At 42.6% G+C, this 11924-nt stretch overlaps 1 protein-coding gene across 1 annotated transcript; it reads right to left on the bottom strand.

Annotated features, from left to right (window-relative positions):
• Positions 1-3279: 3279 nt before the first annotated feature.
• On the bottom strand, positions 3280-11078 carry LOC126148828 (ras-related and estrogen-regulated growth inhibitor-like protein). The gene is made up of 6 exons (XM_049915778.1): positions 10903-11078; positions 9952-10052; positions 9558-9614; positions 8919-8995; positions 8571-8747; positions 3280-3957 (listed from the first exon to the last, which is right to left on the bottom strand). The coding sequence occupies exons 2-6, from the start codon at positions 10025-10027 to the stop codon at positions 3631-3633; spliced, it is 714 nt and encodes a 237-aa protein (XP_049771735.1). The 5' UTR covers positions 10028-10052; positions 10903-11078; the 3' UTR covers positions 3280-3630.
• Between the last annotated feature and the right edge of the window lie 846 nt (positions 11079-11924).

Here is an 11924-nt window from a genome sequence, read left to right as displayed (position 1 = left end):
AGCTTGTCCGTCCTGGACTGCTGCGTGGTATGGGATCCTTACGAGATAGGATTGAGGGAGTACATCGAAAAAGTTCAAAGAAGGGCAGCGCGTTTTGTGATATCACGAAATGGGGGAGAGAGTGTCACAGAAATGATACAGGATTTGGGCTGGAAATCATTAAAAGAAAGGCGTTTTTCGTGGCGACGGAATCTTGTCACGAAATTCCAATCACCAACTTTCTCCTCGTAATGGGAGAATATTTTGTTGACACCGACCTACACACGGACAAGCGGTCACCATGATCAAATAAGGGAAATCAGAGCTCGTACGGAAAGATACAGGTGTTCCTCTTTACGCGCGCTATACGGGATGGGAATAATTGAGAATTGTGAAGGTGGTTCCATGAACCCTCTGCCAGGCACTGAAATGTGATTTGCAGAGTATCAAATGTTCAAATGTGTGAGAATTCCTATGGATCCAAACTGCTGATGTCATCGGTCCCTAGTCTTATACACTACTAACTAACTTATGCTAAGAACAACACACACACACACACACACACACACACACACACACACACATGCCCGAGGGAGGACTCGAACCTCATGCAGCAGGGCCCATGCAATCAGTGACGTGGCGCCTCTAACCGCGCGGCCACTTCTCGAGGGCTGCAAAGTATCCGTTTAGAAGTAAATGTAGAATTTACTCATACCGTTCCTGGCCACCCTGAACGCGTGTATGATAGGATATAAATTGTGTGATGCCACATGGAATGTGATGATAGGAAAGTTAGTGTTTAATGTTCCGTCGAAGACATATTCATTAGCCGGCCGCTGTAGCAGGGGGGTTATTGGAGCTTCAGTACGGAACCGCGCTGCTGCTACGGTCGCAGCTTCGAATCCTGTCTCGGACATGAATGTGTGTGATGTCCATAGGTTAGTTAGGCTTAAGTAGTTCTAAGTCTACGGGACCGATGATCTCATATGTTAAGTCCCATAGTGCTTAGAGCCATTTGAACCGTGGTCATTAGAGACGGAGCACAAGCTCGTATTGCGAAGGGATGGAAAAGGAATTGGCCACACCCACCATTCCTGATCAGAGTAACCGTGTAATCCCAAATCAGGAAAGTGAAATGGGAATTCGAACCGTCGCCCCCCGAATACGATTCCAGTGTCCTACCACAGCGCCAACCTGTTCTTTTACAGAGCATTACGCCTAATGTTATTTATTCATCAATGATGTGGCCTGTGTAGCACTCACTACAAATGTGCTAACGTTGCGTTTTGTGTTGTTTTGTAATTTCCTTGCTCACATACACGGTTACATCTAAAGTGTTTGCGACTAATGTTACGTGCCTGGCCTTTCCGTTCTTTTCTCACCCGATTAGTTTGTTTTTGTGGCGTAATTCCATGTGAGTGCTGACACTGATTGTACAATTAAACGAAAGATGTGTGTCATAACTGGTTCTTTGTATTCATTTCATTTCATCACTGCAACTAATCAGCTGTAGAACCTATATAGTAGTGGCATCGTAATACAACCGACAGGAAGAAAGTATTTTTCTCTTTATAATTACTTGTGGTTAACCTAAACTGTATTCTCATTTATTTTGTTCTTATTTCATTACAAAACATCAGTTAATGAAACGAGGAAAAATGTCTGTTGGCGACTTTACATTTACATCAAAGCATATCCGTATTAACATGTATATTTCTCGTATTCATCTCATTTCCTACCTGGTCATTAGTTTAAAAGAAGTCTGCTGTTTATCAGCTTACAGCGTATTGTTTGTCATCAACTACTTGACATTTTCATTAGTATCCTAAATATGCCTTTAGCGAAAAAAGTTGCAGGACGACAAAAAATTTTCAGTGATATAATTTATGGGTGCTTATTCCTTTCCTGAACAAGTTGGTGTGTGTTTGGCGTTTCGTATACCAGAACATAAGTTGAAATGTCACTCACTGTAGGAACAAATTTTTCACTATGTGATTACAATTCAGGCGAGAGTATTTCATATGAACTTCACTGTTTTTAAAGTGCCTCATTTACAGTTTTGAGTGGTCGTATTAATCGTATCCTACGATTCTTCATCTTAACGGGATTCGCAAAAAGGAAGGGAGAGATCGGCATACAAGAAATATCTGAATGGCATGAGGGATTAGGGGTAAATATTAATAGAAATGGTGATAATCACATCATCTTGTTAATTACTTTTATTTTCATAAAAAGTCAATTTATAGAAAATACAACACACTTAGAAAAATCACAGCCATCTTATAGAAAGTTTTGTGTATATACTTCAGTATCACTTTGAATTTGATATTAACTTACACTGACTTTCTTCTACCACCCAGTGAGTTTATTACAAAGAACGACTTGCTTGAGAGGTAAAAGAGCTACTTAAATCATAGTAGTAATTATTTATCATAATTTATTGTTAACTGTAGATACACCAACGTCAAAGATTTTAAAACAGCTTCCGGAAATTTTTCTCTCGAAACAAATCGTTCTTCATATCAATACATGAGAATCAATACCTAATTTCATTTCAAAACAACAGTATTCAGTTCATAAGCATTATCAGAGGTTTGTTACTGACTGCTACTTAAACACAGTCTAAAATGACATACAGAGAATTTTCCTCCTTATTATTAATATATACAAATATATACAAATTGTTTCCTACTGACTTACGGAATGTATTTCTAGGGATATTACCTCAGTCCTGTACCGAATATAGTGAAGTCCATTTCTACTATCTGCTTTAAATATCATATGAGAGTTCATTTTTTTCCAAGGTAATGGGATTTTCAAGTATGCAATCTATATGTTATGGTCTGTTGACCATAAAGTAAAATTTTTTAAGGATGTGTTGCAAGTTTCATTAGTCAGTTACAATATCAAGAGGAGGCAGGAAACAACTTATAACAAAAGGTGGACTTAATAGGACTAATACTCAAATATTTGGCACAAATATACAGTGATCACAACCATTCAGACTCTTAGGCCATATTTGTTATTCATTATTGTTGAGAAGTAACTGATAAAATTAGTCGTCGTTTTGAAATTAGTCCCGATATTTATCAAGTGTCGCAGTATCTGATGTTTCCATACTGTACAAAACAAAGGAGAAATAAGACACCTGTTTTGTATCCAAGACTGTTGAGTATATCATGGAATGTAAATATTATATGAGAAAAAAGTAAGTGCCACTTCTTTTCATTCGTAAGTGACGGCAACGAATGTAAAACATTCGAGAAAATTGACATATGAGGCCTTCGTCAGAACGTAGGGTACGCGTGGAGAGGCTTCTGGGAATAGCCCGTAAGAGGGTGAAGTTGGTATTTCCCGTTATCCTGTTGCTCTTCTTCCCACCGTACGCCTAGGGAACGCTATCTCCTACATTCTCCTTACCCTCTCAGACCGTAAAGAAACCAAGGCGGAGTGAGGGAGAACCAAAACGCTAGGCAGGGCTGGCCCGCGCATCGGAATCCGCACGGTTGGCGCAGGGGGCGTCGCGGGGGCTGACCCTGCCCGCAGGCAGCGTCGCGCAGCTACTGGCAGGCCGAGGTCGACCGCTCGGCCGACCGGACAGCCGGAAGAGGTTCAAGAGTGGCCGCCGCCGGCGGCCGTCCCCCGGGAGAGTCACAGCGAGGCGGTGGCCGCGAAGTTGGGCCGCCGGCTGAGGACGCGCGTGCGGTGCAGGTCCGACTTGTGGAACTCGACGACGGTGCCGCCGCCCACGGGCAGCGGGGGCGGGTGCTGTTTGCCCGCCGCGGAGCCGATCAGCGTGCCCAGCATCTTGGAGACGGAGAACTTGCGCGCCTTGGGCTGGTGCTGCTGCGCGGCGCGGCACTCGGCCAGCAGCGAATCGAAAGCCTGGTAGAGGCCGGCCGTGTTGTCCACGGCGGACACCTCGTAGAAGGCGCAGCTGCCCTCGGAGGCGGCCTTGCGCCCTTCGGACTCCTCCACCTGCAACACAACCACATAATTTTGCGTTACAGGACATTGAACCAAACGTATGGTCGAAAATGTACATCTAAATAGTCAGCAACCAGTTGTGTAATAGAAATTTATTTTCTTAACCAGTTTCGGACTTAGTACCCTTCCTCAGGAAACGATAGCTATCGCATTATTTGCTAGTGTCAACAATCATACGCATACAGCATGAACCACATGGGCACGGCACTGTGCTGTGCGCATCTTGTTGTTCACATTCGTAAATAATGCGATAGGTATAGCTTTCTGAAGAAGGGCACTAATTGACAGAAACAATGTACAAATGAGCATCCCCAGGTTGCACATTATTCGATTAATTTGAGCATTTTCACTCTTCTAACGCAGTAGCGTCAGGTATTCATTACTCTGGAGGCAACATCTTACAAGTCTGAGCCAGCCGGAGTGGCCGAGCGGTTCTAGACGCTACAGTCTGGAACCCCGCGACCGCTACGGTCGCAGGTTCGAATCCTGCCTCGGGCATGGATGTGTGAGATGTCCATACGTTAGTTAGGTTTAAGTAGTTCTACGTTCTAGGGTACTGATGACCTCAGATGTTAAGTCTCATAGTGCTCAGAGCCATTTGGACCATTTACAAGTCTGAACCTCATTAATTTCATATGGACTATGGTACGGAGCTTGAAATCTCATTATCTTGCCACCTGCTTGATGACTATCTGCCGATATTCGTGTCTGAGACAGACCTAGATGATTACTCTCAATTGTCACTTCAATATCCAGTATAAGGTGCATGCAAACACTTCCAGACTATCTTTATACAAACGCACTTGCAGCATGCCGGATTAATTGCAAGTCAGCATTTTGTGTTATCAGTACAAAGGAAAAATAGCCAAAGTTGAAAATTTCACTTTTATTTACTTTATGACTAGCTTTTTCTCGAGAATCCTTTTCAAATCATGTAGATAATCGAAATAGTACTTCCCAAAATTTGAGAACCATGTCAAGATAACAAACATACACGTATAACCAAGTGCAAATGAACAGTATCCTCTTTAAGCGTCCATTTCCAGTTTTGTTATATGTATATATATAGTTCTTATATTTTGCGAAATACCATTTTGACTGTCTCGATGATCTGAAGATGAATTCTATCCCGAAACTAATGGTCAGGTAGTAAAAGCGAAATTTTCAATTTCGTTATTTTTCTGCTGTATCTTTATACCTGTTGCACTTCATTTCGAGATCTTTGGCCGACATTTGTTTAGTTCATTTGCAGCCGTTTTGTCAGTAAAAGTAGCTGGTATTTTCAAATATTCACCCTCCATTGCTACTGGCATACTGGGAGGTGAATCTTTGATAGTGCTACACACCCGTCCTGGCAAAACATAAGAAAAATCAGTAAACAAATATCGGCTCAAAATCTGGAGACGAAAGCCAATAGGAATAAAAATAACAAAAGGCTACGAAAGCTTCAACAATTTTGTACTTTTCTGCTGTTTCACTACCTTGGGTGCAATCCTACGACGGAATAATGAATACCTAAATCTTTTGGTTCGAGTTCTGATTTCTCTCATTTTATTATGATGGTTATTTCTCACTATGTTTATGGGACTCAACAAGATATTTCGCCATACAGAAAAAAATTTATATTGAAAGGGTTCAGCAATCAGTTACAATGGTATTTACTGCATATCTAGATTTCGGTCACTCTGTGGTCATTTTCAGTGCAGTAAATGTAAGTCAAAACACTAAAATCATTTGTATATCAACATAGTCCCAAATGGACTAACCATGTCAGCGGTCGAGCGCATGCGTGTGTGAACACGAACGGTTCAGTAGGGACTATGTGTATATACAAGTGTCTACAATGTTTTAACTTACATCTTCTGCACTGAAGATAGCCACACAGTGACGAAACCTAGATACTAAATCTAGATGCAAAAGACATCATTGCGACTGATTGCTGTACCTTTTACTACTTGATAGTCAATGAGGTTTCATGAAAATATCTCGCCTCAACGAAAACGCCTTTGTTTTAGAGTTTACCACCTAAACTATCTCATCATATCCGTGACCCTCTCTTCCCTACTTCGCGACAATACAAAACGAGCTACCATTCTTTGTACTTTTTAGATGTACTCCGTCAGTCCTATCTGCAAGGACACCCATATCACGAAGCAATATAGCAGAAGAGGTAAGAGAAGTCCAGTATAGGTATGTAGGTAGTCTCTATAGTAGGCTTGTTTCACCTTTTAAGTATTCTGCCAATAAAATCTACGCTTGGGTTCTCTTTCTCCAGAACATTTCCTGTGAGATGGTTCCAATTCGAGTTGATCGAAATCACTTTGTAATTTGTTTTGCTTTTCTGATGGCCTTAGTGGACGGTAAGGAACGGGCATTGTGCAGCCGAGGATCTCTAACGCTTCCAAGGGGAACCTCAAATATGACTTCCGTTCCGTCAATAACTGCTAATTGTGACCTTCCTGGTACAAAATCACGGACCTAACCACACAGCTGAGACTATCAATCATAGGGTTGCAGTTTTATTACAAATCACCTGCGACGAATGGTGTCAAACGCTTTTAGATATCAAAAAATGTTGAACCAGTTTAAGATTCCCTCTCGACAGTACTCATTTCCCTGTGTGAACAGAGAGGCATCTGTGCTTCATGTGAACTGTATTCTCCGATTTCGTGTCGGTTATCGACATGGGCCGATAATTTAGCGAATTAAATTTATTTTCTTCCTTGTGTTACAAATATCGAGATGTTTTATTGGCTTTCATAGTGCTCTATTATACACCCTATTCCAGTTACGTTGGGGCTTGTCTTTAATGCCACACTACGCACGACTACACACTATGGACCTTTATTTCCGGTAAGAAGCTATTAAAGTTCAAGGAATGTCATTCAGTGCAGTCCGAGAAGCACTTCTTTCTGTCAATGTATTGCGACGTTTTTACTAGCGGTAACTGATAATGAACCCTTCTGAAATTTGACTTAAACTCACGAGAGTACCGAACTGCTATGTGACTGGAGTAAAAGCTGCCGTTAAGACAAGAGTCTGGCGGCGACGGAATGCGCGAGGCGCTGACGAGGGCCGACCAGCCAGCGCACGGGGGCCAAAAATAACGACTGGCCGAGCGCCTTCGCCACAGAAGTCTTGTGGTGGGGAGGAGACTCGGTGGAAGAGAGGGAGGGGGTTCAGATGCCGGGGCCGCACATTCATAGAGCCCCGAAGGTCGGGCGAGTCCAGGTACAGGCGAACCTGCCGGAAACCCAAACACCGCAAGCGGGCTAACATAACAGTCCTTGAGCGATGCGTAAATCATCTGGACGGTGGCAACATTATCTGAACTGTTGAGATACGGGGCTACTTATGACAGTGTGGGTGTAATACATCTATCAACAGAAACTGTCATTCGTCTGAAGACATTTCCATCAAGCGAATCTGCAGGCTTCTTCCGGATATATGAGGGTGTCTATGTGTATGTTACGAGCCCTTTAACATTATCTTCGATTTATAAGTCCACCCCTCTCCCCTCCCCGACTTGAAGGATCATACTCAGCTGTTATATCGATTACAGTCATCTTCTAACTGAGAATGTAATTAACGTACTGTACATATCTTCTACTAACAATAAGAATTATTTAGTGAAATGCTTACGTAGAATCTTCAAACAGCTACAGAGATTTCAAGTGACAAGTAATTCTGAACAGTTTCTGTATACTTCTTGGGCTGGAGATGCTTTATAATATCAGAGGAGTCGCCATTTACGTCAAATTCCCGCCACAAAAGGGTATTTTACGGCACTCTTGAGCCAAACATTCATATAACTTAGGAAATTGCCGACTGGTAACATCCTCAACAACAGTCACCATTTCGACAAATGAACGCTCCATCATTTAAACGAGAGATCAAATGGTTCAAATGGCTCTGAGCACAATGGGACTTAACTTCTGAGGTCATCAGTCGCCTAGAACATAGAACTACTTAAACCTAACTAACCTAAGGACATCACACACACCGATGCCCGAGGCAGGAATCGAACCTGTGACCGTAGTGGTCGCGCGGTTCCAGACTGTAGCGCCTAGAACCGCTCGGCCACCCCGTCCGGCAAACGAGAGATCGCTGGACATGGCCACACATAAAGACTTCTCGTCTTATTCGTCCCTTGACAATATATATTGTTCACCTGTCGAAATATGGGCTCTTGTTCGCGTAAGTTATCGGAATTTTCGATATGGCGGGAGAAATTCAAGTTTTAAGGTAAAATGGTATCCACGGGAACTGAAAATTATTGAGATTAAAATGGTCGAGCCGTTGATGGTTCCATGCGATCATTAATAAATGCTGACTTTCACCAGTAACATGGTAAGCAGAAATATCTCCTCTTTCTTATTGTTATTCAGCACATAAATGGAAGTCCTGTTGCCATTATTTTACTGAATATTACAGTCCTTCATAATGCAATAGTAATGGTTGTTGTTTCTGTTGGTTATAGTTGTTATTATTTCAAGTAATCTCCTGCTGAAGATACAGAAACATTATACTGTACGAGCAGAACAGTGCCTCCAGGCCGGTGTCTAGCTTAGGGCCTGCAGAGTGCTGTAGAGTGGAGTACTGACCTGTCTGAGGTGCTCGAGGTCTGCCTTGTTGGCCAGCAGAGTGGTGGGCCGGCCGGTCTTGAGGAGCCGCTGCAGAGCCGCGTGGGCGTACTCGAACGACTGCCGGTCCGTGATGGAGTAGACGAGCACGCACGCGTCCGACCACTCCACCTGCTCCACGGGCAACGGGCTGTCGGTCTGGAACAAGGACAGGCAAACGAATCAGTAAACTCCGCGAAACCGTCGATCGTACATCTCTACAATACGAACAAGACATAAAAACTTTTGATTTCGCTTTAAAGTAAAAACGTTCATGTCGAATGACTCATTACTGCTGATTACAAGGTATTATTGAGTGTCGCAACTCACCGTTTCACCAGATATGTCGACGATCTCGACATCAATTGGTGCGTTGTTCACCGTAACTGTCTGGCGATACAACAAATCTGTAACAAGGAGAAAAAAAAACGTTGTTGTAACCCGTTTGAGTTGTGACAAGTTTAGACTAAAGTATTTGTAAGGTGGAATAGGTATTCTACGAAGCTGTTAGCTTCCGTCTCATAACGTTAAATACAATTATACTCTGAAAATGGGTAAAGATAGTGGACTTAATTTTAAATGCCTACATATTAATAAAACCGTATGTACTTCTTCATTTCATGATTGACTGTAACACACGCTAAGACTTCTGAAGGTAATCAAAGAACTTAATCGTAGCCTTAAGAAGGTAAATATTTGATTTGTTCTGAATAAAACAATATAATTATTTCTTGTTGCGATTCAGTGCCGTGCTTTAAGTGGCGTAAAACTTAGCAAACAGTAATACACCTTTCAGTTTCATAAATATTAGAAGTAAAGCACTTTTATGGAAACTACTGTAGCTACAACCAACGAATGAAGGTAATTAATTCATAACGGAACTGGTGGAAGTTTTTATGTATCCGATAGAACAGATTAATTTATTGCAAGTTTGAAATTCGACAGCACAGTATTTCTTTACTCACTCACCTGTATCAGACCGGTACTCGCCGATGTATCTTTTGGTCAGGTAGCGCACCGTCAGGGCTGCAACAACAAGAAGTAGTGTAATCATTAGCTCGAAATTTTAATCCACTTATTATTTGTAAAATAAACTTACAGTAACCATTTTCAGGGTCAACTACTGATTTTTTATAACTTTGTAAAAATTGTTGTGGTTAACAATACAATTAAAGAAGGAAGTGTGTTGAGAAGTAATGTAATCATTAGCTCGAAATAATAATCCACTTATTATTTGTAAAATAATCGTACAGTAACCGATTTCAGAGTCTACTACTGATATTTTTATAACTTTGCAGAAATGGTTGTGGTTAACAGTACAATTAGAGAAGGAAGCGTGTTGTCGTTTCGTGTAGACACCCACCTGATTTGCCCACGTTGGCCTGGCCGAGGACCGCGATTCTGACACGCGGAGCTGCGTTCTTCTCTTCTGTCTTCATGCTGATGAATGGGATGGCGCAGCAGCTGAGGAGGAACAACGCAGAATCCGGTTAGCGCCGGCAAAACAAGCCTGGCCAACTGGCCTTGGAAAAATAAAATAACACACCGCTTTACGTGCCAAGACAATTGTGAGAATTGACGATTTGGAACCACGTACTCATTGTAACAATTTCAATAGACAGAGGTTAGTTCATACGAATAAAGATGCATACAAATGCTTGAACAAGTTAACAGTCAGCTGTGAAACCAAAGTTTGCAAGCCTCATATATTCACTTTACTAGTAAAACAGGGTGCCCAAAGACAGCAATGGAATTATTGGACGTCAGTAAAGGCACCCACACTATAGTTGACGAAATGAATGTTTTACATTACTAGCAGAACAAAGAGAAAGTGCCAATAGAAAGCAATGTAATTGCACATATAAAGAAAACACCGGCCCTTAATTTAGTGAGTGTCGTATTTTACATGTTCTACATTATTAGCAACAACATCGTAAGAGCCTGACGGAAACAATGGAATTGGACGTATGAAGAAAGTAAGCTTTGCTTTTAATTTAAATCGTACTAAAACTGTGAGCAAAAAACAATTAAAACAATTTTAACTGATCAGAACGTCGCACTGATTCGTTACCCATTAGCCCTGATACTTCATACACTACTGAAAACTATTAAGCCACGAAAAATTTATACAGTCGCCGAGACACTAAACAGTTAGTTATATGGTTCTAACAAGAAGAGAATTGTGGACTGGTTACAGCTCAAAACGTAATTAACTAAATGAACTGAGTACAGAGGTGTATTCGCCGCTATACTAATCACGTAGCACAAACAGTAATAACGTTCTGTGAAAAAACTGTCTGAAGCTGGTACTTACAAATGAATCGCTGAGGACGAGATGGTGACCGGCTTGTGGTGTGACGAATTCACGACGAATTCCCGGGCACCCGTCAGTCAACTGAGTTCACGCCGGCGGGCTGACAGTGGTAGTTGGCAGGCAGCGCTGACTGGCTCGGTCTGCTGCTTCAGGCAATCCGAAGAGCACACAGGACACAGGCGGCAGGCTAACTGGAGCCGAGCGCGCCCGCGCGCTGCCTTTTAATACTTCATCCGTTGCCATGGTGACAGACGGTGGGCCCCGTGGGAAGGGATGGAGCGGCGCCTGGGCTGGCGCACGCGCACAGAGCCGGCTGCGTCGCGGCCGCGTTACACAACAGGTGGGGGTGGGGCGGGCATCGAGCTCCGCGTCGCGACGCCCGGAGCAGCCAGATGCGCGCCGACTGCCGCCGGCGTCGCATGAGGGGATCGCTGGTCGAAGCGACTTTAGCTTCGAGGTGAACAGTTCTCAAATACAAGAAAGCTCTCTTCCCATTATCCCAGTCCATCTCATAGGGAATCTTGTAGGAATAACAAATCTTACAGGCAAGATGGAACATCTCTTTAAAACTGACACAGCTTAAAGTTTCTTATTCAATGTGGTTATTAAGTGACATCAGCCTTGCATCAGTTACACCATATTTTTAGTAAAGGACCTTTCATCTATACTGTCAGCTGCTGTAGAAACGTTATTTATACCTCGGTCTGTGAGGTTCACCTTCTGCCAATGAGCAAAGCGACTGCTTAGGATCTTGCTTCTCATCATAATCATCATCATCATTGAAGACTGATTATGCCTTTCAGCGTTCAATCTGGAGCATAGTCCCCCTTATAAAATTCCTCCATGATCCCCTATTCAGTGCAAAAGTGCTGCCTCTTCTGATGTTAAGCCTATTACTTCAAAATCATTCTTAACCGAATCTAGGTACCTTCTCCTTGGTCTACCCCTACTCCTCCTACCCTCTACTGCTGAACCCATGAGTCTCTTGGGTAACCTTGTTTCTCCCATGTGTGTAACATGAC

Source organism: Schistocerca cancellata, chromosome 2 (assembly GCF_023864275.1).
Source record: "Schistocerca cancellata isolate TAMUIC-IGC-003103 chromosome 2, iqSchCanc2.1, whole genome shotgun sequence".
NCBI classification, from domain to species: Eukaryota; Metazoa; Arthropoda; class Insecta; order Orthoptera; family Acrididae; genus Schistocerca; species Schistocerca cancellata.
Note: the sequence above shows the minus strand (reverse complement) of the source record. Positions and strands in the feature narration are given on the sequence as shown.

What these genes read in the sequence shown, in the direction of transcription:
- LOC126148828 (XM_049915778.1), bottom strand. Translation starts at nt 10,027, where the DNA reads ATGAAGACAGAAGAGAAGAACGCAGCTCCGCGTGTCAGAATCGCGGTC. An exon ending in CGAGTACCGGTCTGATACAG is followed by an intron (nt 8,996 to 9,557) that starts GTGAGTGAGTAA and finishes TCCTTGTTACAG; the next exon opens with ATTTGTTGTATCGCCAGACA. An exon ending in TCGACATATCTGGTGAAACG is followed by an intron (nt 8,748 to 8,918) that starts GTGAGTTGCGAC and finishes TCCTTGTTCCAG; the next exon opens with ACCGACAGCCCGTTGCCCGT.